This window comes from Seriola lalandi, unplaced genomic scaffold (assembly GCF_002814215.2).
Source record: "Seriola lalandi dorsalis isolate HSWRI2012SDOR001 ecotype SW California unplaced genomic scaffold, Sedor1 jcf7180002054482, whole genome shotgun sequence".
In the NCBI taxonomy this organism is placed as follows: domain Eukaryota; kingdom Metazoa; phylum Chordata; class Actinopteri; order Carangiformes; family Carangidae; genus Seriola; species Seriola lalandi.
Genome location: NW_019525035.1, coordinates 884,817 through 908,627, shown reverse-complemented (window position 1 = coordinate 908,627; position 23,811 = coordinate 884,817). Strand labels below are relative to the sequence as shown.

The 23,811-nt window shown below is 40.7% G+C and overlaps 4 protein-coding genes and 1 long non-coding RNA gene across 9 annotated transcripts in view; 3 read left to right on the top strand and 2 right to left on the bottom strand.

The window, feature by feature from the left end:
• The window catches only part of sucla2 (succinate-CoA ligase ADP-forming subunit beta), a 15,754-nt gene extending 14,826 nt beyond the window's left edge, over positions 1–928 (bottom strand). Inside the window, 1 exon segment of the mRNA XM_023412521.2 lies at positions 824–928. Within this exon segment, the coding sequence (XP_023268289.1) occupies positions 824–907 (84 nt within the window). The 5' untranslated portion in view covers positions 908–928.
• A 999-nt stretch (positions 929–1,927) lies between these two features.
• LOC147818772 (uncharacterized) lies at positions 1,928–3,857 on the top strand. The gene is made up of 3 exons (XR_015437645.1): positions 1,928–2,397; positions 2,964–3,484; positions 3,580–3,857. It is a non-coding gene; the product is annotated as an uncharacterized LOC147818772 (long non-coding RNA).
• A 1,860-nt stretch (positions 3,858–5,717) lies between these two features.
• Positions 5,718–9,608, bottom strand: med4 (mediator complex subunit 4). The gene is made up of 7 exons (XM_023412515.2): positions 9,524–9,608; positions 9,297–9,363; positions 9,004–9,174; positions 8,347–8,404; positions 8,167–8,253; positions 7,951–8,082; positions 5,718–7,366 (listed from the first exon to the last, which is right to left on the bottom strand). Exons 1-7 carry the CDS (start codon positions 9,595–9,597, stop codon positions 7,194–7,196), a joined length of 762 nt encoding a protein of 253 aa, XP_023268283.1. The 5' UTR covers positions 9,598–9,608; the 3' UTR covers positions 5,718–7,193.
• A 751-nt stretch (positions 9,609–10,359) lies between these two features.
• Positions 10,360–17,202, top strand: LOC111659534 (uncharacterized). Of its 4 annotated transcripts, none has more exons than XM_023412514.2 (7): positions 10,360–10,468; positions 12,049–12,243; positions 12,587–12,749; positions 13,380–13,856; positions 14,701–14,768; positions 15,150–15,193; positions 15,555–17,202. In XM_023412514.2, exons 2-7 carry the CDS (start codon positions 12,049–12,051, stop codon positions 15,604–15,606), a joined length of 999 nt encoding a protein of 332 aa, XP_023268282.1. In that variant the 5' UTR covers positions 10,360–10,468; the 3' UTR covers positions 15,607–17,202. The 4 variants fall into 4 exon arrangements, with proteins under 4 accessions (XP_023268282.1, XP_087031811.1, XP_087031813.1 ...); XM_087175685.1 differs by having other exon boundaries at positions 13,380–13,893; XM_087175686.1 differs by lacking the exon at positions 10,360–10,468 and adding an exon at positions 10,696–10,778 and having other exon boundaries at positions 13,380–13,893.
• Positions 17,203–17,356: 154 nt separating this feature from the next.
• Positions 17,357–23,811, top strand: part of itm2bb (integral membrane protein 2Bb) — a 17,135-nt gene continuing 10,680 nt past the window's right edge. Inside the window, exon 1 of one of the 2 annotated variants that reach the window (XM_023412538.2) lies at positions 17,357–17,576. In XM_023412538.2, the coding sequence (XP_023268306.1) occupies positions 17,493–17,576 (84 nt within the window). In that variant the 5' untranslated portion in view covers positions 17,357–17,492. The remainder of the gene's footprint in view (positions 17,577–23,811) is intronic. The other variant, XM_023412539.2, reaches the window with a different exon arrangement.

Genomic DNA, 23,811 nt, shown 5'->3' with positions numbered 1-23,811 from the left:
AATCAATTATATATGTTCACTGAACTTACATTAATGTGCAGTGTAGTAATGTATCTGACTGCCATTGTACAGTGTATAGTGTAGCTATGGATCTTTAGGCTCTACTTTTTTCCATTAATTATAATACTTTGTTGGTGTATTTAGTTATTGATTAGAAATTAGCCTTTAACCATGTTGCATGTTATCTATCTATCTATCTATCTATCTATCTATCTATCATTACAGCTTGTGTGACAGTATTTGAGTCTACCAGCAGCAGACTCATGGTTTTCCACCTGCTGTGACTTGCACATACTTGAAGGGTAATGACACATTTTCAGCTCCGGAGTGGAGCAACATGTCTGCGGACACATCCCTGCTGCGTTCACGGCCTGTCTCTGCAGTGAGAGCTGGGGTCTGTCTCCCCGTGGTTTAGCGGGGTTTGCCTTGGTAACACGGCGGGACAGACGCGATGGCGCAGAGCTCAGGGTGGAGGTCACTGTGCTGCACCTACCCTCGTCCACTGCTATCACACTCAGGCCCTAACACACCCTTTAAATCAACACACAGGTGTGACCGGGAACACTGAGGCTGAGCGGACCGTGTGGTCGCGCGCGGCTGTTTGAGCTGCGTCACTCCGGCTCAGCAGCACTGTCAACCGGCCACGCTAACGCTAGGTCCCCGCTACTTAGCATGTTAGCCAAAACAATCGGAAACTCAATGAATGTCAAATTTGACCCTGTCACTTTCTCTTACACTGTGGCCGCCAGAGAAGGAGCAGCGCGCCCACAGACACCTGCTCCGAAAGCCGGAGACCTTCGCTTCAACCTGGACTCACACTCACCTTGGAAGCGGAGCTGATCGTGTTCCTGGCCCCTGAATTTCTCAGGCTGGCCGTCAAACGGCCGCAGATCAGGGACGTCGCCATGTCTCCCTCTAGAGCGAAGTAACTAACTGCGCATGCGTCGTGAACTGCAAAGTCGGGTTCCCCTCGTGCTGCCTTCAGACGCTGTCGGAAATTATAGAATCATTTCAAAATAAAGGTTCTAAACATATCTTCAAAGTAGACCAGAAAACATGTCTGGGAAATAATGCAGCCAGTGGAAAGTAATTAAGTACATGTACTTGAGTACAGTTTTGAAGTAATTGTACTTTGAGTACTTGAGTATTTCCATTTTCTGCTTCTTTATACTTCTATTCCACCACAGTCCAGAGGAAAATATTGTACTTAGTTATTTACAAGTTACTTTTAAATTATTATTCAATATTAAGAAACATGATAATGTTTTAAAATGCCACACAAAACCAGTTCCAAAAAACAGATTTTGACAGAAAGAGGTCAAAGTGTCAAATATTTCTCAAAAAACTAAGATTAGGGAAAAAGGGCACAAAAAAGAAAAAAAATTGTGTTACATGACTTTCCACTCCCATTCATCCTCTCATGACCCCTCAGATTTATAAAGTGACCCATTGGAGGGGCTCAACCAAAGTATTTGTATATAAAGTAGTTAAAAGCAGCTCCACCTGGAGCAGCTACAACAGTAAAATGCTGCTGGAGCTTTGATGTATTAATATTAACAACCTAATAACATCATATATGATCATTAATCAGTGACAGGAACCAAGTACTTTTACATTAACTACATTTTGTTGATAATACTTATTTATTGTAAGATTTGGAATGCAGGAGTATTTCCATATTGTATTGATACTTCTTCTTCCACTGTTGAGATATGATGTTTAACATGAAGCGAAAACTCAGTTGTTTCTAGATATGTGTTGTAAAGTAAGACAACCACTACTGGCAAATTAATTATATAAAATCTCTGATAAATGCCAGATGAGTGCGCGTTCATAACATCTCTGTCACATGGCTTGAGAACTAAAACATACACTAAAGCCATACTGCTAAAGTTAGGCTCTTTCCTTTTAATACATGCTAGATATTTATGACAATCACTGACAGTGGGAGTTTACAAAAAGACCCTGAACGCAGCACTGACAAGGCCCTGACCATAGATTGTATATAAAAATGGACGTCGACTTCGGGTCTGGAAAATGAAGCCAATGCGGAAGTGTCTTAAACTTGCATTCTAGCCAATGACCGTCATGGCAACTCGATTGTATTGAAGTCCGTGGGGAAATTACCCAACTTGTCAATTGAGTTGTTACCTCAGTAAACGTTTTCGTTATATGTTTATGGTCTGAATCGCTAGTTTGAAGTTTTATTCAATACAATATGATGTTAATTTTTTCTAATTATGGTCCTATTTAAAAGAAAATAGACGTTAAAGCAGAGTGGTGGTTTTACGGCGTGGCTACACACACAAGGGAACCTGTTGTTTGCCTGCAAATTTCTTGTTCTGCTTCAGTTGTTCTCAAAGACACTCAGAGGAGTCGGCGGTTCAATTTTTTCCGGTAAGTACATTTTGTTTTAAGCCTATTTCTTTGCTAGCCAAAATTAGCATCCCTGTTAATATCACAGTTCAGGTGAAGATGCACCTTGCTAACCAAGCTAGCCGGCTAATGCTAGCGTTAGCTGATAACTTAGCGATTGCTATGCTAACGGTACCTGGCTCTGCTGGGCTGATAACCTGTGTCAACCTGGGTTAGCCCGTGGAGGTGTTCAGTCAAAGGTTCAAAAAAAAAGGTGAATTTAATCGACTTTAATCTAATGACTTTTGGTTTGTGTTTCTCCACGTGACCCAGTTTAAGTGATCTGCGTTAGTGTAATGCGCAGCGTTAATGTCAGTTAATACATTGTCCATCAACACGTCGTGATAGTTCAAGTTAAGATAACGTGACGTATATAAAATGTGTAGACAATTATTTTTCATATAAAAGATTGTTCATTTAATACTCAAACCAGTCCTCAACTGAAGCAGACATTCATGCACCTGTCCTGACAGCTGATCGATATTTGTGATTAACTGTGATCCACCGCATCTTAACTCAAGTGTTTGTGTTTTATTGTCATTTGAAAGGTTTCCACACTGTGAAAACTGAGTGATCTGTGCCAACAGAAGGAGGAGCTCATGTACAGAGCAGCTCATTAGTTTCCATTCATCTGGTTGAAGGGAGACTGCATGGACATCCTTAGTTCTCTAATGTGCTGTGATGATGATGATGATGATGATGATGATGATGATGCTAGAAAACCTCCCAGTTCATCTTCCTCTGATGAAATGACAGACTAACTGCTGATGAGTTTCTTTATTATTCTGTCTTCAGTATTCACAGGTTCAGTTTCTTACTTGCAACTTAATTTCTGCTGTTGTCGACAGGTGATGGTAGCAACACTTTTAAGATCAGAATTTATAAATATTAAACTGTGAACAAGTGATGGATCATCTCTAGCACTGTCACCACCTCCACAGGTGAAAGTATTTACCAATTAACATCAGCATGTTAGGGTAGAAATAGCGGGTTGTCTTCCCTCCCAGAGACCAGGAGAGGCAGCGACGGGGAAGAACACCTCCTGTCCTGGGAAGGAGAGTCTCCAGAGGTGAGATTCACTTCAGATATCACTGTTTCCTCTAATGAATCTTTTAATGAAAGCTGAAAATCCTAAAACAATCTGTGTTTGTCTGTGTGTTCCAGGTGCTGGCCAGACTCTCCCTTCAGCAAAGGGTCTGTACCCAGGACCAGAGCCTACAGGAAGAGGAAGGCGACCTGAAGCTGCTGTGGCAGAGCGGGGGTCGCTGCCTGGAGGAAAAACCCACTGACTGGCACAAACTTTTTAGTGTGAACTGAACACTGACAGTTCAGGTTGTGAAGCAGGTGTCAGTGTAGTACAGCTCATGTTCATTAGTTTTATTCAGAACTTCATTGTTGTCATTGAAAAGGTGTTTAATAAATAAACCTGTGATTAAATTGTACTGAGTGTTTTTTCATATTTACCATCTGCCTCATGATGAATCTAACAGTCACTTTGGTGAATTAATGTTTTCATTTTTATTAAAATTGGTAAGTTCATAAGACAAATTAGAAAAGCACAAACTCTAGTATCTGTCTCTAGATCCTGTATTGTCACTGTTGAAGGACGGACACATTTAAACATTTCTATCATGTTTGTTGTTGATTAAAGCAACATAGAAAGTCTTTGATTAATTACAGATTCAGGAAAAACTTCAGTGTGTTGTGATTTCTATACTGTGCTGCTGCTACTGTTAAAATTCATACCAGACACGCTCCATAAAAACCATCAACAAAGCTTCATAAGAAACTTTATTTCACATTAAAACTACATTAATTTCTTTAATTTAATTAAAAATAAAATCCAGTTGTGAATGAAGGTGCAGGTGAACTTCACTGTCACAAGACAAGTTTGCATAATAAAGAGGTGGATAAATCAAGTATAAATTATAGTAGAGATGTAAAATAATCCTTCATAGCTCGGTGAGGACAGAGCAACAGTCTGACAGGTTGACTGGAAGCTGCTGCATCGTCCATAAGTGATGGAGGGAAGGAGCAGAAAGTCCAGGAGCCGTTATTCATCAGTCTTAGTGTTAGAAAACGTTGTTACTCCTCACATATATGATATTAGCCTGTAAGACTACTGTAACAGCTGTGACAGCTAACCGTGTTAGCAGCATCTTAGCACGGCTCAGCCAGGAGCCTGTTGCTGTCAGGTTGATGCGGGTGTACTCGGTGTCCTCGAGGACACAGGTCAGATCCACCCCTCCCTCCTCCCCAGCTCCACCCTCTCATCCAAATATGGTTTCTTCTGGCTCCAAAAAAAACAAGATGGCGACGTTCATTAAGCCAAACTCGAGACTTCAGAACGGCAGTTCACAAACCGATGGGTGACGTCACGGCAGTTCGCCACTTGGCCCTGACACTGTGTAAATATAGTCTGCCTCTGACCTTTAACCTACATTAACACAATCAGCAGGGGTGGAGGAGCCATTCAGATCCTTCACTGAAGTAAAAGTATCAACACAGCAAAGTAAAAATAGTCAAATAGTACTTTCTGCAAAATCCACTTAAAGTATCAAAAGGAAAAGTACCAGTGGCTGATAATAAGTCTTTTCTAAAACTATTAACACCTCACAAATATCTGTCCGAAACATGACAAAGAAAAGATATAAAAAAGATATAAGATATTTGATATTATGATATTGAGCTAGAGATAGATTATGAGATTATATATATATATATATCATGTTTTTAATTGAAATCTGAATCTTAAAAGTAACTAATAAATAAAGCTCAAATCAGTGTAAAGCAGTAAAAAGTACTGAGTATTTCCCTCTGACATTTAGTGGAGTTAAAGTATAAAGTGTCATAGAATAGAAATATTCCAGTAAATGTACTGCCGATCAATACTGTGTAATACTTGGGAATTATTAAAGTTAATCCATCTAAAGATACTGAACTCATACTTGTAGAGTAGGTTTCACTCTGATCCAAGTGTAACACAAAGCGCCAGACTACAGGCCCCTCAGAACCACAGACAAAAACACCATTTCTATTCAAAAAAAGTCTTTATTTACACGGGTGATTATGTACAAGTTTATTTACACAGAGGTAAATTAACAGCATCTGTCCTTATTGTTATTACACTGCACTAAGATCGCTATCATTTGTCTGTCTGTCTGTCTGTCTGTCTCTCTCACGCACGCACGCACGCACGCACGCACGCACGCACGCACGCACACACACACACACACACACACACACACACAGGTTGGTTCAGTTTCTCTTTCTACCCCAGTCGGTGGTTTTTGGAACAGTAGCAGACTCACTGTGTGTCCATGGAGACGTCAACAACACAACGTCATCTGTGTTAGTTTTTGCTTTTGTTTAATTTATTGTCATTTGCAGTTTGTTTAAACTGCCTCAAACTGAAACAAACACCTGCTCTGAAAAGGAAGAGTTCAACTTTTTGGAGAAAATTTTATCCTCTTCTTGCTTAGAAAGATTCCTTCCATTATCATGTCTGTAAATATGAAGCCACAGCCAACAGCTGGTTAGCTTAGCTTAGCATAAAGACTGGAAACAAAGCTAGCCTGGCTCTGTCAAAAGGTTGGAGAAAAAAAACAAACAAAAAAACCCAGCTAGCAGCTCCACTAAAGTTCACTGATTAACATGTTAATCAATTCAGTTCAATGTGCCTTAAATGAAGCCGTTAATCAGCTGTAGAGGTGCTGGTACATCGGTTTTCATACTTTAGTGGAGCTGAAACAAACTGTTTATTAGTAATTGACAGAAAATATTTTAACATTTGTCATTTTTTCAACATCGACTGTTTCCAGCTTCTCAGACGGTCTTTTCTTTTCTTTTTACTGTTTTACAATTCGTTTAGAGATCAAAATAGAGATCAAATAACTGACAGATTAAGTAAGTCTTTATGCTAAGCTAACTGGCTGCAGCTTCATATTCACTCTACAGATATGACAGTGGAATCAGTTTCCTCACCTGACTCTAAATAAGCAGATTTACCAAAATGTGGAACTGTTCCTTTAAAAACTTAAGATGGATCCCTGAGACACTGACTCCCTCCCTCCTTCAAACACCAGCAGCAGAAACTCCGGTTGTCTGTTCTGAGCCGCGAAGATACGACCCCGAACGTCACAGAGGGAACACACAGGCTCACCCACAACCCTTCACTCACAGTTTAAAACCTTTAGCATCCACCCGGGTCCTTCAGCTCACAGAGACTCACAGCACACAATCTGCTAGTCCACCACATGATGAAACATCTGTCCTCAGTTATTATATGTATCATACATTATTAAACACCCACGACAAGAGATGTTAAAACTGAACTTTGGGAGATAGACCACATGGAGAACTACATGCTATTCTTACAAACTGACTCATTCTACACAATTTAAATAATGCTGGTACTTTTGTAATAAAGGACGGTGGAAGCACAGACCTCAGCTGACATAATGACGGAGTGGCGCCGGTATATTCCACTTTAAATGAATGAGCTCCTCCATGACTGAGAAGCAGAGGCAGCAGATTGAATCAGCCTCTGTACAGGAAGTTTTATCTACAGACAGACAGTCATGTAGAGGATGATGTGATGTTTGAGTCTTAAATTGGGTTAAATTCAAATAACCAAAAGGTGAAGATATTTGATTGGATGTTGCTCAGTGGTGAGCTCTCTCTCTCTCTCTCTCTCTCTCTCTCTCTCTCTCACACTCACACACACACTCACACACACACTCACACACACACTCACACACACACTCTGTCCTTGTTCTTCAGTCGGAATCGCTGCTGCTGCTGGAGGAATCGGTCGACATGGCCTCCACGTCGTCCTCGTTCTCCTTGTTGTGACCCGGAGGCTCCAGGCCGAAGTCGTTGCCGTGGTGAGGAGGCAGCATCCCCACCGAGACGTCCGACGACTGCCAGGGGTAGTGAGGCGTCAGGACGTCTGAGGAGACAGAGAAGAAGAGGTGGTGGTTATTCTGTTACCGAGGAGGCAGCGGGCAGAGATCTGATTATCTTATCGGGGACAGACTTCTAACGAGCTCCCCGCTCAAGGAGGAGTGTGGAGAAAAGTAATTAGTCATCAGATGATTGTAAGGGATTGAATGAACACGAATTTAAATTTTTGTGTACTGTTTGTTTCAACATGTTAATATTCTCATCTGTAAATATTCTCTTCTGAGGTGGTGGCAGTTAATAATGTGGAGGGATGGTGAAATGAACACATGGAAACTATTTTAATGTTTATTCTACTGGACATTTTTTGTTTGTGTGGAGTTTATATATTTTTACATATTGTGGAATGATGAAAAGTTATAAAACTTAAATCATTAAAAAAAAAATGGCTGAAAGCGATGCACACAACGAAGAGGAGGAGGAGTGTTTCTTGCTGCAAAGATTGTAAAACCCACTGACAAATTTATGATTTGAGATAATCAATAAAATCAGCCTGACTTGACGTCTGGCCTGATTTAAAAATCATACATGAGCCTTTGATTAAAAGTTGCCTCAGCCTTCAGGTGGACTTACCTGGCAACCTTCCAGCAGCCAGAGCGTCTCCCGGCAGATGTCCGTTCACACCGTTGGTCGGCAGGTTGGCCATGTGACCCAGCATGCCGCTGCGCATTTCCAGGTCCGTGGGGTAGGGTCGGCGTGGGTCACCTGAGACGCACATCAGTGTTAACAGTTAGTGAAGTGCAACACGACCTCCTCGGACAACCAGCAGTGACGGTGTGTGGGTCCTACCTGGCACCCAGTTGAGAGGAGCACACACAGCGTTACTGGCGCTGATCCTGTGAGCGTATTTGATGATTTCCTCTGATGAGATGCTTCCTGCACAGAACGAGTTAACAACTGGGGTTAGAGGACAAACAGTCAGACACGAGACGAGAGTCAACAACCTCAGAGACAGGTGTGTTAGCTCACCTTTCCTGGCTTTGTCAATGGATTTGAGTTTCTCTTTGGCCTGGTAAACAGCAGTGGCCTTAAGGAGAGACAGAGGAGGAGCCAGTTTAGAAATCTGTGATGATCTGTGTCAAACATACTGAGGTTTCAACATAAAACATCTGTACATGTAAACGTCTGCTCAGTGACATCACACCAACACTGGACCAGAGCAGGGCTGAGCGATAATGTCTGGATGTTTTTAATACCATAAATGAAGAAGGAAACATACTCATCATGTTTGTTAAAACCTCAGGGATTCACTCAATGTGTTAAGATGAATAAAACTGAACGTGATCACTGTTTACAAGAAAACAGTATCAATCAATCGTTTAATTTGAAAATCGTTTTATCTCTCGGCTGTTTATCCAGATTTAAAACTTTAAACAATTTCCTAATCACCTCTTTCTTCATCATCCTTCGTGTCTCAGCTACTTAACCTAAATGCTGCAGCCTAATCACCTTTACTGTGGGTATTTTTTCCAAAATAACTATATCGATTGTTTTATCACCCAGCCTTAGACCAGAGGGCATCTGCTTCATTCTTTCAATGTTCAATAGAACCGAGCTGACTCAGCGATTGTTTAGTAAAGTGGACCGGGAGACCGCAGGCCCCTGGGCAAGACCAGCACCACCCACCAGGATGTGTTCGGCCTCCTTCAGCTGCTTCTGGAGCTGCTGGATGTCGCTGTCTCTCTTCTCCACCTCCTTCTCCAGCAGCTGCATCTCCTGGTGCACCTTCCCCTGCTGCTGAGCCACCTCCATCAGCTCCTGGAACTCCCTGTCCCTCTGCACCAGCAGCTCCAGGATCTGTGGACAAAGACCACAAGCAGCAACCCCACCTCATTACTGACCCCTGGATGTTGTTTCATTATCCCAGCCTCACTGTGGCCTTGTTCCAGTACTTCCTCTGAGTCTTTTTGACGTGTTACCTGAACGTCCTCTCCCGGCTGTGGCAGTTTCTGGCCCCTGGACAGAGCTAGCATCTCGATCAGCTCCCTGAAACAATAACAACAGGCAGCGGGAGTTCAGCTAACAGCCGGAAAAGAAAGCAGCTCTAGCGGCCGGTCACAGGCTTCGACCGGCCGAGGAAACGCTTCACGGGTCAGACAACAACGAACACAGCGGCGGGAAACAGCCTCAAAATGTTTAACTTTACCGGGATAAAACCTCCAAGTCATCCAGCACAGACAGCAGCCGCTCTTTCGTTGACTTCTCCGCCACCGTCGCCATGGTTGTCTGCCGTCGCTACTGCGCAAGACAGGAAGTGACCTGTTCGTCACCAAAATAAAAGCTCCACAGTGCCACCGGTTGTATCGGAGTGTGTAGGTACATTCATTACTAAAAAAAAAAAAAAAAACGATATCCTATTCTAAACTGACATTAAATATCCAACAAATTTATATTTCTCCAAATTTTCAGACACCGAAACCAAATGCAATTTCTGTCCGAATCCTTGATACATTTATTCTGCCAATGCCTAATTATATAATCTATAAAAGTACAAATAATTTCCATATCGAACATAGAAATATTATAATATATTATGAAAATAATAATCATGAAACTGAATTTATTGTTAATTTGATGATCCTTTATGGTAAATTCCATATAGATAAATGTGGAGTAAAAAAAATAACCTCCAATTTTATTGGATTTTTAATGGACTTTAGATAATATATTACGAATCTTGACTCTATTTTTTTTTTTGTCTGACAATTTTATTGTACTGTAGTTTTTGTTTTGTTTTTTGCCTTTTGCTTTTTGTATTATTGTTTTTCTCTTATTGCCACTATATTTACTTTTATAATTTTTTACTACTTGTATTTATTTTAATGTCATTACTCTAGTGGCACATGTTTGTATTGTATGTATATTTGATTGCTTTCTAATGTTTTCCTATTCTAAACTATATCCTGACTGTAGTGAACGACTAAAGCCAGAAGGAGGCAGTAATGTAGATTAAGGGGTGTCAAATGCCGTAAAACATCGAAGAAGAAGAAGGAGGCGGAGCACCGGCAGTAGCAGCAGACGAAGAAGAAGGAGAAGAAGGAGAAGAAGAAGGAATAAAGAGGATTTATCCACATACTGGTCCATAATAAAGGTAACATGTCAGTGAACAGCGATAAAACGCTTTAAGAAATAATAGAATATGCAGTCAGCATGTTTTAATGTTTGGTATAAACGCATTTACCTGTTGTTTTTTCATTATGGGGGCATATTTAGTTAGTGAGGAGCTAACTTAGCCAACAGTTAGCTTTGGGAAAGTTACAGCTCAACAGTATCACAGATAAACCGCAGGGTGATTTTATGAATGTTCCTTTTTAACGGAGACCTCTTGCTGTTACACAGCTTTATAAACTGTAGAGAAGAAGTCGAAGAGAAAACGAGAAGTGCAGCTAAACCTCCTCCAGGTACATGACTGGTTATTTCCACTGTTTACTCTATGTAAATATGGATTTTTGAATGACCTCAAATCAAGAGGTGGCACTCAGTTTGTGTTGTCACAGTGTCACAGTCTCATGGCGTCGTCACGGAAAGTTATAAATTGATCACGAAAAGATCAACAGAGGAGTCAGGCTGTCTGCTCTCCAGTGTAAAACACCTGCAGTCACCTGAGCTGCTGTGGCTCCACCTACTTCAGTCTGTGACCTGACGCCTATCAGGACAACACTGTCATGCATCACATACTGTATTTAGACAGACACTCAGCTGGCAGTTTATTAGGTCCACCTAGCTAAAGCTAATGTAGCTTAATACAATGTTATAATGAATAATAATAATAATTGCTGTTATTAGCTGTCATTATTACTTATATCAGTAGTAGCATTACAGTTACAGTTAACATTGTTATTATTATTGTTGTTCCTGCAGCTATCATTATTATTATTATTATTGCATGATGGTCTTTTCCTCTGCACTTTCTCCTGCTCCTGTTTCTGCCTCTTAAAAATGACTTTTTTATTTGTTGGGTCTCTTTAAATAATGTTATAAAGAGAAGGTCTAAACCTGCCCTATTTGAAAAGTGCCTTGAGATAAACTCCTGTTGTGAACCGGCGCTATATAAATAAAAATTGACTCAACGTAATACAACAGTTCTGTAAAATAATTTAGCCTACCCTCTTTGATATAAATAGAGTGGGCAAAATAATGGAAAAACACCTGTCTGTATAACCCTGAACAGCTCAACAGTAGCACAAACCCCAGCCTCTAAAATCATCACACAGGTGAATCAACACCTCTGAATTAGTGTCAACACAAACTGAACATCATAACCTTCATGAAAGAGGGTTTACTGCAAGACTGTTGGATTACATTGAATTTGGATCTTATAAACACATTACATCACAAAACATGGAGCCCATGTGGTTTTCTATGAGGTCACACATTTTGATAGGTTTGGTACCAAAATGAGACGCTGTGATGCTACAACATCACCTGCTTAAAAGACCAAAGGGTCGGACAGATGTGGACAGGTGAGTGCTGGACAGTCCTATCTATACCTCACCTAAATGTTATTCTCAGCAGGTATTTGTTTATCATATCATGCAAACAAACACTGATTCCCACAGTGTTTCCACAGCTGAGCCTCCTGTCATTACAGCGTGGGTGAGAAAATAAACTTCTTACCCCTGATAACACGTCCTGCGATGCTCTAATCACTGTTTGTGTTTCCTCCTCCAGATGCCCACTCAGAAGGAATGCATCGTCTGTAAGAAGAAAATCGGCGTAGCCAGCAAAACATGTGCACACTGCGGCGCCAAGCAGCCGTACAAACAAAAGCTGGAGAACATAAAGAGGAAACTTTCCCACGGCTGGAAGGAAAGGCAGAAGAAGAACAGCAGCGTCAACAAAGTGTACGACGCAACAAATCTACTGGTTGGTTGTTTCTTTGTTAAGTCATTGACTTTATTGGCATTTTATCATTCATCCTTGTTTCAGTCCTGGTTTATGATATATAGATACATGATATATAGTTCAGTTAAGGCTGAGAATCCAAACTGGACCATCAAATTGGACTAACACCATCAACTCTAGTGAAGCAAAGAGAGAGTTTTCACTCAACATAGAAGTAAAGCTATCTGATTTTATTGAGTAGATATAAATATTTAATGATAATAACACAATATAATGTGTCTAGTGTGGTACCAATCTTATATTATAATCTTATATTCACAGGTGTGAATTATATGTGATGATCTTGTGCTGATGTTTTTTCCAGCTCCACAAGTGGGAACTTCTGGAGCGACATCCGATGCTGCTTCTCGCCAGGAGAACTGCAAACGGGTTTTTAGCCGAGTGTTTCTGTCCGTGGCAGATGAACGCAGAAGACGGTAAAGACGCCCTCGCTACAATAAAGAGGATTTATGAAAGTCTCCTTAACGGTAATTTACACAGACATGCACGTTATCACCCACAGCACAACATTTCACACACAAGGAACTTTACTGTCGAACATATGATGACATGAAACTGCTTTTCCCAGGAGCTTTCAAATTTAAATTATCAAATAAATACACATAATATCAGTTCATAACAAGAAGAGTAATACAACAAAATAAAATGAGGGATGTCTGTGCAGAGGCCCTGAAGAAGAAAGGGTTTCAGAAACAAAAAGAAATCAGAGTAAAGGACAGAAATAAGTGAGAGGATGTTGTGCAGGGTTGAGGTGAATTGTATATTTGTGTATTTTAAACAGAAGATGTGAAAGCTCAGTAGTGGAAAGAGTCAGATAACTGTTTGAATATAAAAACACATTCTGTGCAGTATATTGTATGTGTAACTATTAACACAGAGCCTGCTGCTTATTGCACATGTAAACTGGGGGAGGGGGGGGGCAGTAATGAAGTACATGTGCTTTACTGTTTTATACTGTTTTTGGAAACTTCAGATTTTTCCTCCACTACACCTAAAGACAAATATTGTACGTCTGACTCCACTACGTTTCTCTGTGCAGCTGAATCAGACTTTGATGTGTTTGCGCTTCGTTTACAACCACTTATGTCTCAATCCAGTGGCTCTACCATCTGGACCAGCGGGGGGGCCGAGGGAGGGTCCAGCAGGAGACGGCGAGGAGCCTTCAGCCACACAGACACAGACTCCACCTCCCGACCACCTCGTCCTCCCTCCTCACAACGCAGCTGACCCGCAGTCAGACTCCGTGTCCTCCCCTCTGCTCAGCCCGCAGCTTCACACTGAATTCACTTTTGTCGTCGCACCTGGATCCTCGTCGCTGGTTTCTCCCCTGCCCTCGTCCTCCTCCTCGTCCTCCCACATCCCTCCTGTGTCCTCCTCCTCCTCCCTGACCCGTCCTGTGTCCTCCTCCTCCCTCACCCAGCCAGCGTCCCCCTCTCTGGTTTCTCCAGTGTCACCGACCCTCTCTGTTTCTCCCAAACCGTCTCTCTCTCCTGCGTCCTCTCAGCCGGACTCTCCAGACTCAGTGTCTCTCTCATGGACGAGAACACAGGAAAGACGGCGACTAGACCCCAGCGGTATGTGTGGGTTCATCAGATTATCACCGTATTTAAAGTGAGTGAAACGGTTTCAGTCGGAGCGGCTTCATCCCGGTCAACAGGACCTGTCTCACTGGTGTTTGAAAACAGATTTACATCTTTGACGATTATCACTTAATATCCTCACGCCCATATTTTCACGTAAAGATGGTTTTTATTGCAGTAATTATTCCTACTGTTCATACTGGCCATGAACTATCCCTCAGTAACGTAACATCCCGTCTCCACCTGGTATTAAAATACGATCTGTAGCCAGATATCCAGACAGTGCGAGACTCCATCTTACCTTTTTTTGTTTGTGATTATTTTGATAGCCGCGTGAAAGTGAGAGAGGAAAGTCAGAGAGAGAGAGAGAGAGGGGTCAACACTGGGCATCAAAGCACCAAACTCCTCCCTTATCTCCCCAGGGCAGGTGGGATATGTAATCCCTCCGGTGAGTTCTGGGTCGGCCCCGGGGTCTCCTCCACTTTAGAAGGAGCCCAGACGCCTGAACCACCTTCACAGATGTGGATTTCATATATTAGAACAGCTGTAGTTATGGGTCTTTGTGGTCAGTATCTACAGGAAAAATTCATCAGCAGTTATTCTTCAACATGGGCATGAAAGTGTTGTTTTAAGACAGATGTGAAAGAAATCCAGAGGGGTTTCCTCCGTCCCGTGACATCAGTGGATCAGGTCCTGTTGTGGTTAACACTGACTTTAATCACATGGAAAGCTCCGGTTTCATTTCTGCGCTCTTCCTTTAGCCGTGACCCTCGTGGTCCAATGTTGAGACGATGTCAGCTGATCCTACAAATTATTAACATGTTTCAATTCGTTTCAGAGTGTCCCATTCATCAACGGTCCACCAGTTTCCCATACAAAAAAATACTGGGGGAGAGAATCAGGGAGGTTCGTAATCAAGACCAGCTTCTGAAATTACTGACAGAGTCATAAAGAGATGATAACAAATCTCTCTGTGGAGTCATAGTCCAACAGAAACACATCTTAGAGAGTCACTGTGCTTTGTTTTAAAAGAGTCTGTCAGTGAGAATATAGAGAATATTTGGTTTGAAGAGGATTCATCATGTAAAGCTTCATTTTCTGATTTTATTATAAGAAAACTCAGTTTCTACATCAATCTCAAAACGTAATATATTTATAAAAACTGCAACACAACACTTTATATGTTACTCAGTTAGTCCAGCTTTACTGTTATTGTTTGTTTTCACTTCGACCGTTTATTGAAAGGACGTGATTAATTTGACCTTTGGTCTCTTTGTCTTCACTCAGGGACGCGCAGAGGTGTTGGTGCAGTGGTATCCTTGCTCCGGATGGTGTGTATGTTAATCTGAAGTTAACTGTAGGTGATGGAGCAGGAGGCAGAGAGACAGCGATGGTGTTTGAGCGCTGCGGTGCATTGGATTTTAAATGAAATGAGTTCAGTGAGGTTTAAATGCTGAATCTCAGCTCAAATATAAGAGGATACTCCGATGAACCAGTAACCTCCTTTAGTGCGAGGTGAAGGATTTAGAATGAAATCCTCAGATGTGCATCGTTATTCTGAAGATACAGTATTAAACCTGAATATACCTGAAGCTGTCTCTGTGTGTTTTACATAGAATATAATAGTATCAGTGTAGTTCTGAGTTCACCAGAGGTCAGTGACTAACTCTGTTGTGTCTTTGTGTCTTACAGTGGAGCAAAGTGGAAAAACACCTGGGAGCCAAAAGAAAATATTTTAAGTTAATTTTATTCTCAAAATAGTTGTGTTTTATTATTATTATTGTTGTTGTTGTTGTTGTTGTTGTTGTTGTGTTATGAGACATTTACAGAGACTGACTGATTGACTGAGGTTGTGCCTTTTCGCATCAGATTTTTGCCTTTAATGTAATATTTTAAATAATATTCGTCCGTTCTTTCGTGTAACTGCTTTTTAAAGCAAACATCCTCCTTTTTCTGCATCGAAGGAAACTGGATACATAAAATAAAACGTTTTTAATTAAACTTTATTGTCACTGGCTGGTTGTTATGGTTGTTAACAGTAACTTTGTCAGTTACAGTAACATGAAGCTGCTGCTAATGATAAAGCTGAACTATAGTTTCTGTTATTCTTGTGTCACAGGACATTAACGATTTCTCATGGCGATGGTGGATTGATTTAAAGCGGGGGATAACAGCCTGTATCTGGCAACCATCCGCAGTTGTCGGTTGAGTTTTGTTGTTGTTCTCCTGGTGGACAGACGCATCAAGGTAGACACGGGTAACTACGGGTGTTCCGGAAATGGAGTGTGCTCAACTTCAAAATAAGAGTAGGGTCGGTTTGGCAAAAGTAGGACATTGCAGTAAAGTCTTATTTTCCAATTTGACTTAAAAGTGACAACATTAGTTTTATCTGAAAATCTACCTGTAACTCAACAGACACTTTTACCTGTGTGATATCATCATTAATTCTCTTTATACGAGCATGTTAAGAAGGGTTATTGTTTCACAAAACATGACTTTGCTGAACACAGCCAATAACCTGTCACTAAATTTAGCAAACAGTTGTTCCACAGCCAGAACAGTTCCCATTATGGACCAATGGAAAAGAGGCCTGTGCTTGAAATACTATGAGAATACACGTGTTTTTCTTGGCCATATTTCCTTTCTTGTCCCGAGTTGCCAAAGTGCTACAGGCCAAAATATTGAACAATTTTTTAAACCAATAACAGCATAAATACATGCCTGAAGGGAGAATGACAATAGAGGAATACATATTAAATGTAATTAAGGACTACATTTTAACTGGTTGGAGATCCACCCATGAGGGGGGAAAACTGGTTTCAAGTAGGACAAGAAGAAGACAGAGAAACAAGATTTGATCAAACAGATCTCAAACGAAAAATTTTATAAATAAAATATCAATAAAGATCAATTCACTTCTTTTTGTCCATCAAGAGAAAATCAATCGACAACTATTGTGATTCGTCATTTAAAAATCCACTGGCTGCAGCTACAGTTTATGTTCCAAATGTAAGTGTTTGCTTGTTTTCTTAGCCGTCCACAATAATAAACTAGAGCTGCAACTAATTATTTATCATTGTCAATTGTAAATTAATCAGATTGGTGGATAAAAAAGTTGTTTTTCTTAAGCTATTACGTTTATATTTCATATTATATTTTAAATATTTAATTTTCAGTTTTGCTCTGTATGTGTATTTATCTTTTTTATTATTATCATTATTTGTTTATTTATTTATTTATTTCAATTTAATTGTGTGTGTGTTTGTGTTATTCAGTTTTAAAGTGAGTGGAGACTCCCTAGATGCTTTTGCACTATAAATAAACTGAAGATGAAGTTTGATTCGTTGTTTTTACTCCTTTTTCGTAATGATAAATACTGTACCTTCCACCGCTGCTCACAGAGCAAAGGTTGCCAGGTTTGGCAGTTATGGTTTTATTTTGAAACCCCAGCCGGAAGCCGCGCTGTCCTGTGCCTGGCTTGTCTCTCGGCCGTTATCACAACAGATCAGACTTGACCGGAGCGAAGTACGAGTACTTTACTTCGGAGCAATTTCTCCCTGTTTTTGTCCATTTCGCAGCTTTTTCGTCGCCTTTCTTCGTCGGTCGGAGTTTGTCAGCGCTTGTTCCAGGATGGTTAAAGTGTCTTTTAACTCGGCTTTGGCCCAGAAAGATGTGAAAAAGGACGCCGAAACTCTTATTCCCGAGGAGGACAAAGTGAGTAGAAAATGGCTAACTTAGCTAACAGCTCGGTGGAGGAAGCAAACACGCAGCAAACACACAAAGGTGTCGTTCAGCTGAGCTTTCTCTACATTTTCTGTAACTTTTACACTCTTAGAAAAAGGTCTCTGTTGTATTTTTATTGGGACGTTTCTGTTTTGTAGTATCGTTACTTAATATGGGAATTTGGCATCTTCCGCATGTTGCGTTCAATGTTTTTTCCCTTTGATAAACATAATATTTGTACTAGTTTTGCTCTGTTGTTGGTCCATTTTTACATTTGAAAAGTGTTATAGAAAGTCTTTACCTTTATGTCCGGTTTCTATCTAAAGTCGCAGTTAATAATTATATTTAAATCTATGAACCTGTCAGCACAGGTTTTAGTTTGGTTTGAAAAAAACAAACAAAAATCAACTTTTTTTTTTTAAAGTGGGATTCTTCATATTGGTTTGCAGTTAGCCAGAAACGTAAGCCAGCTTGTTTACATGGTCGTTAATTATCTGTAGCTGTTTTTATTTTAATATTTATTAAATATTTCAACACCTGAATGTGAAAACTTAGCGGTATTAATTTCCTGCTGGTCATTTTATCTCTGTGAATTAGCTGAAAACAGGGTTTGAGTCTGTTCCCCACACACATCTTGTTGTCTTTCTGTCAGCAGCTGTTTCTCAAACTGTGCAGAACTGTGGGTTAGTTTATAAGAAAACTGGTTGAAAACCCCTTTAACCTGTTGTTTTTGAAAAAGTGCGTCACCCTGAAAGAGAAAGTAAACCTGTTGGAGGGGGAGATACCCATCACCCGCATGTGAAATCCATGCACATTTTAGCTGTGGCCTGAAACCTTTTTCTAGGACGTTATTGAAGAACATGTATAGTTTAAAGTGAGGAGAAGTCACCTACACATGAACAATAAGTCTAGCTTTGTGACTTGATCTGGCTGAAATTTAGTTTTTCTGCAAAACAGCTGCTGCAGATGTTAATATTTTGCATGGTGTTGCTGTTTTTAAAGTACATGTGAGCACTGTGTGATGTAGTTCTGCAGGTCTACACTTTTGTCTCTGTGGTTTTTTTAGATGCCACTTTTATACCTCTATATGTTCCACATGTTGTGTTCACATGCTGCTTTTGTGTTTTGGTGACAAGTTTTCCACTGTGATGAACAATAAAGTTTGAATTTACTGGAATAATTCAGTGTTTTAAAGCAGATCGGGGTGTAAAACTGCAGCGTTCTGGGGCGTGTTGTGTCTCACTGGGTGAAGTCTGGTAAAAAAACTCCTCGCTCCGTCTCCACCCTGTTGAAAAAGCTGTGCTGCTGTTTCCCACAGAGGAAGTTTCAGCTCTGTCTGCAGATTGTCAGACAGGTTTTTTTTCCTTTGCATAAATAAGACTGTAGAGCGCTGAGCTGTAGGTTTTTATAGCATGTAGAGGAAGACGCACGCTCTGTGAATGAGAGAATGAAAAACCAGAATGTCAGAATTTGAGTAAACTGGTTTTTAGAAACCTCGTGGGATATCTTGACTTTAACCTGTTCACTCGATGTGTGATGTGATCAATATCTTCGCTGTTGACAGATTTAACACAGTCTTCCTGTGTGGTTATTGTGGCTGTGGCTGTGCAGTGGTAATCTGGGCTGGTTTTCACCCCCTCCCTCTGAGTTTCAGTCTGGCTGACTCTTATCTTGATAATCGCAGCTTAATGTTTTTCTTCTGGGGGATTGGAGTCGGCTCAAACGCAGCAGATTCTCTGCTTATTAGTGTTGTTTTGGGGGGATTTTTCTTTTGCTGGTTTCATCTGCAGCTCTGAACCCAGAGCAAGGTCACAGAGTGGTGTACACTCAGCTGGCAGATTATTAGGAACAGCTGGCTAAAGCTGCTCCTCTTTCATGGAGGTTGTAATGTTCAGTTTGTGTCGGCGCTGTTGTAGAGAGGTGTGCGATCAGTTTGGAGGCTGATGTGTGTTGTGAAAAGGTTGTCGCCCGGCGTCCCATCTGTCTCAAACATGCTCAATATTTCCAGACGCCATGATGATGATGTCACTTACCAATGAACTCTATCACCTAAACTACTGTGATTCCATGTATCATTATTACTAAAGGAGGCAGAGGAACAATTAAACATAAGACAGAGAGAGCAGAGAGAGAGGAGTCACCGGTAACGAGGCTTCATACTAACGACTATGACCAACTCTACATATCAAACAGAGGGAGTTGGACATAAACACCTGCCTCTAATAAAAGTCTGTTATGTTCTGGAGTTGAAGTCAATAAAGACTGAACATATGTGGATCCAAACGGAGGTTTAGACCTGGTCTTGTTAGTTTCTGTTTCGGTTCCGTTGGGCATCCTCATCGTCTCGCTCACTGTCCGTCTTTCTCTCACTTTCCAGAGAAATCCCCACATTTATTTTAAGCTCACAAACCAAAAGTGCAAGTAATTGTTTCATGCAAAGAATTATGGGAGAAACAACTGAGAAGCTTTTCATAATGCGCAGCTTTACGTTAATGAACCTCCATCAGTCAGGAGCTGTGTTGTTTTTAACTCTGCAGGACGTTTGTGTGTGTAACAGGTTAAACAGAGAAGAAACCAATCAGCTAAATGAGCCTGTCTGTTCCTAAGACAAAAAATAGACCAAGCTAAATATTTAGCCTAAGCGTGTCTACATGCTCATTTTAGCTTATCCCTGAATTAGTCTTATCGGCCGTGTTTAACCAGCAGCTCTGGAGCCAAACAAGGACGTGGGTTTCTTCCTGTTGAATAGGAAGCTGCAGAGTGCTTCATTCAACAGCTGAAACTAATCTGATTAATCTGCTGGGTTTTTTCTTAATTGATCTCTTGTTCTTTTATGTATAAAATGTCAGAAAATAGTAAAATGGCTCCAGGTGATGTCTTCAGATGTTGTTTTGTCTTCTTCACACTAATGATGCTCAGTTTACTGTCACACATGACAAAGGAAATCATCAAATCTTCACATTTAAAAAGTAGGAACCAGGAAACAATTCAAATATTTTATATATAAATGATTAATCGATGAACAGAATAGAAGTTCTGCTTCATTCATGTGATTAAAAACTTCTCTTGTGATAGATGAGACTGTGTTAGTTATTGCACATTTGTCTGTGCTGTGCACTCAGACAGGATTAAATGGAGTCAATCAGCATCATCTCTTAGTGAACACAGTTGGACTTTTTGCAGATTAACAGTTTCCTGCTGCTGACTCGGCTCATGTACAGATCCAGGCCATAATGAGCTCGGCTCACTTTAGAAACCTGCATGATTCACTTTGATACCTGACGGCAGACACCCACATTTGAGAAGCTGCTAACAGGAAATCTTGGGTAAATTTTAAATGAGTTTCATGATTTCATTGTGAAATTAGCTGTAGAGTAACTTTCAGTTGATTGACAGTTGGTTTATTTGTTGACTGGTTGTTTCAGCAGAACACAAAATAGATGTTGATGACAGTGACCTCTGTGCCGACTGAATCATCACTGCACAGAGGGGACGAAGACGTTAAGACAAGATATAAAAAAGGTCACATAGATATAGGGTTTAAAAACAGTAAAATGAAATAGAGGATTCCTCTGTAGAACTGCCACAGAGGAAAGAGTGAAAATCACCTGCCGCCGGTTCAGGCTCAGGTGAGCAGGTAGGAACACCTGAGCACATGCGTCACACCGTGCCGTCAGCTCGGTGCAGTAGAGATCACATCAGCGGCTGAGAATGTGAATCCCGCCGGGCCTGCAGCAGGTTAACCTTCAGCCTGTGTCGGTACATGACAGTGAGGTGTGGGTGACGCTAATTAAAAGGTTGGTTTTCACAACTCGGTTCTCACATGAGCTTCATCTGGGGCGGGGCGGGGAAAATCATCAGGTTATCTGCAGGTATTAGAAAGGCTTAAAAATAACTGAATTTCCTATCAGGTATTTAGAAGTACGCAGGCGGATTTGGACCACATGTAAAAAGAAATTAATTGTTCCCAGAATTCTGAGTTTAAAGTCTGAATTCACATTTGGCCCTAATGAGAATTTTATTTATTTGTTTATTTTTTAAGAAAGTCAGAATTTTTAATTTAAAGTCATAATAAAAAAATAAAAAAACTAATGTGAAAACTTTTTTTAATGATCAGAATCAAAATTCTGACTTTTTCTAAAAACAAAAATTTCATTCACATGTCCCCCTAATCCTCTTCTATATGAACATGTTAAATTGATGCTGGTGGTTCAAGTTTCTGTTGGACTCTAAATGTAAATGTGAGTTTTCCAGGAGCTGAAACTCGGCAGCAGCAGTGGGAAATATTCAGAGACGCTCTGCTGTGAGCGCAGATGCTAAAGACGCTTTATTAAGACGCCGTGGCTCGAGCTGTAGCTGATAATGTGACGGTGTGACACTTTATTTTTACTTGTTCCGGATGAAGAGCTGATTTTACACACTTGTTGCTTCATGTGATGCTTCCTGGATGAACCTTGTGCTGCTGATTTCATTAGACTTTGACCATTAAAGTTTTATGATTGTGAGTCACTGAATCATCAACAAACAGCCAGACATCTTGAATCATGTTTGTGTTGTATTATTTGAAGGATTATAGATTTATTGGTATTTTTTGGCAGTTCTGATTCTTTTTCCCCAGTTAGCGAGTTTTAACTGAGTTTTATCATCTGAATTGAATTTGTCGTATTTCTCTGAGGAAAAACTGGTGATTTTTATAGAAATGAAAATGATTGTATCTTGTTTTGTCCTCCAGTGAACCCTGATATGAACATGGTTGATGCAGGAAATGTTGACAGCTGTTTATGTAACCAAATCATTTACTTGATGTGTGTTTTAATAGCTGTAGCGTCGTTATTCTCTAATTCATGTTGCACAGAAAACAAGTCCAACATTGCAGAAGAGTGATTATTGGACATTTAGATTCTGGATACAGTGATAATAGAAATTAAACATCGGTTTCTTATTTAGTTTGTTGGCAGGTAGACTTTGTTAAAACGGTCTTTGTTCGACCCTCTCTGTGTTATGTGATGACAGGAGGGATCCACGGCTCATCAGTGGCTTCATGTGGGTCATTCTGAGCAGATCTCATACAAACATATGGCGGGAGTGAAGGGAAAGCTTCTTCAGGCCCCAAGGAAACATGATTTCTCAGTTTGGGGTCAGTCTTTAATCCTGGAGCAGCCACTCTGAGCGCTTTGTCTTTTTTGTTCCATGTATGAATTACAAGGCCTTTCCACCCATTTTCTCCCTGCTGCAGCCTCCTCCATGTTTTATTGCTCGTTACATGAGGGTTTCAGGGCGGCGTTCGGTAAAATGTCCTCCCTCTGTCTGACTCTGAGGTGTGTTTAAGGAAGGGAGCGTTGTTACGGAGTTCTTTGTTCATGCTTGATAAATATACACCCGCAGTGTTTGTTTTAGTGTCTCACAGCTCCATGTGTGCTCGGTACTTGTATGTTCATGACACAATAAGTAACTGAACTCCCCAGTTTAGAGCTGAAACGATCAATTAATCAAATAAGTCAACATTTATCTAGTTTCAGCTTCTTTGAGTCTTCATCTCATGTGATGATCAATTGAATCTTTGGTCTTTGGACAGAACAAGAAATTGCCCCTTTGGACTTTGGAAGGTGTGTTTTTTTTTTTTAGATGAAATGATTAATTGAGAAAGTAATTAGCAGGTTAACTGATAATAAAATAATAGTGAACTGCAGCTTTAACAGGGTTGACACTGCACACTGTCTCTGTGCTGTTTGATACGGTTGTTTGTGTGATGGTGCGGGGTCTGTACCTGCAGCCGTCAACAGCTCATTCATTCTGACATGGAAATAAAATGTAAACTATTTCCATCTCCGGTTGCACTTTGTTTATGGAAATCACTCGACTTCACCTCAGTCTGATTCAAACTGAAACACACGACCAAACTGCATCAGCTGAGTTCTGTTGAAAGACAAATACAGCAAGTGTCAGTAAGTCTTAGAGCAGTCATTTGAGGGTAGTGACAGTTTAGCAATTGCCACCTGCTTTAATTACAAGATAACAGTGTGTGTGCGTGTGTGTGTGTGTGTGTGTGTCTGAAGCTTGTGGACTGCTTGGACAGGATTACAGTCTATAATCAGTCAGATAGAGACTCAGTCAGGGAGCTTTAGCCGCCCCCCCCCCCACAGGGCGCCGACCATTAAAACTCAAGAAGACGGAGGATTAACCAAGCAGGCAGATATTCAGGGAGCAGAGGACGACCTTCCACTCC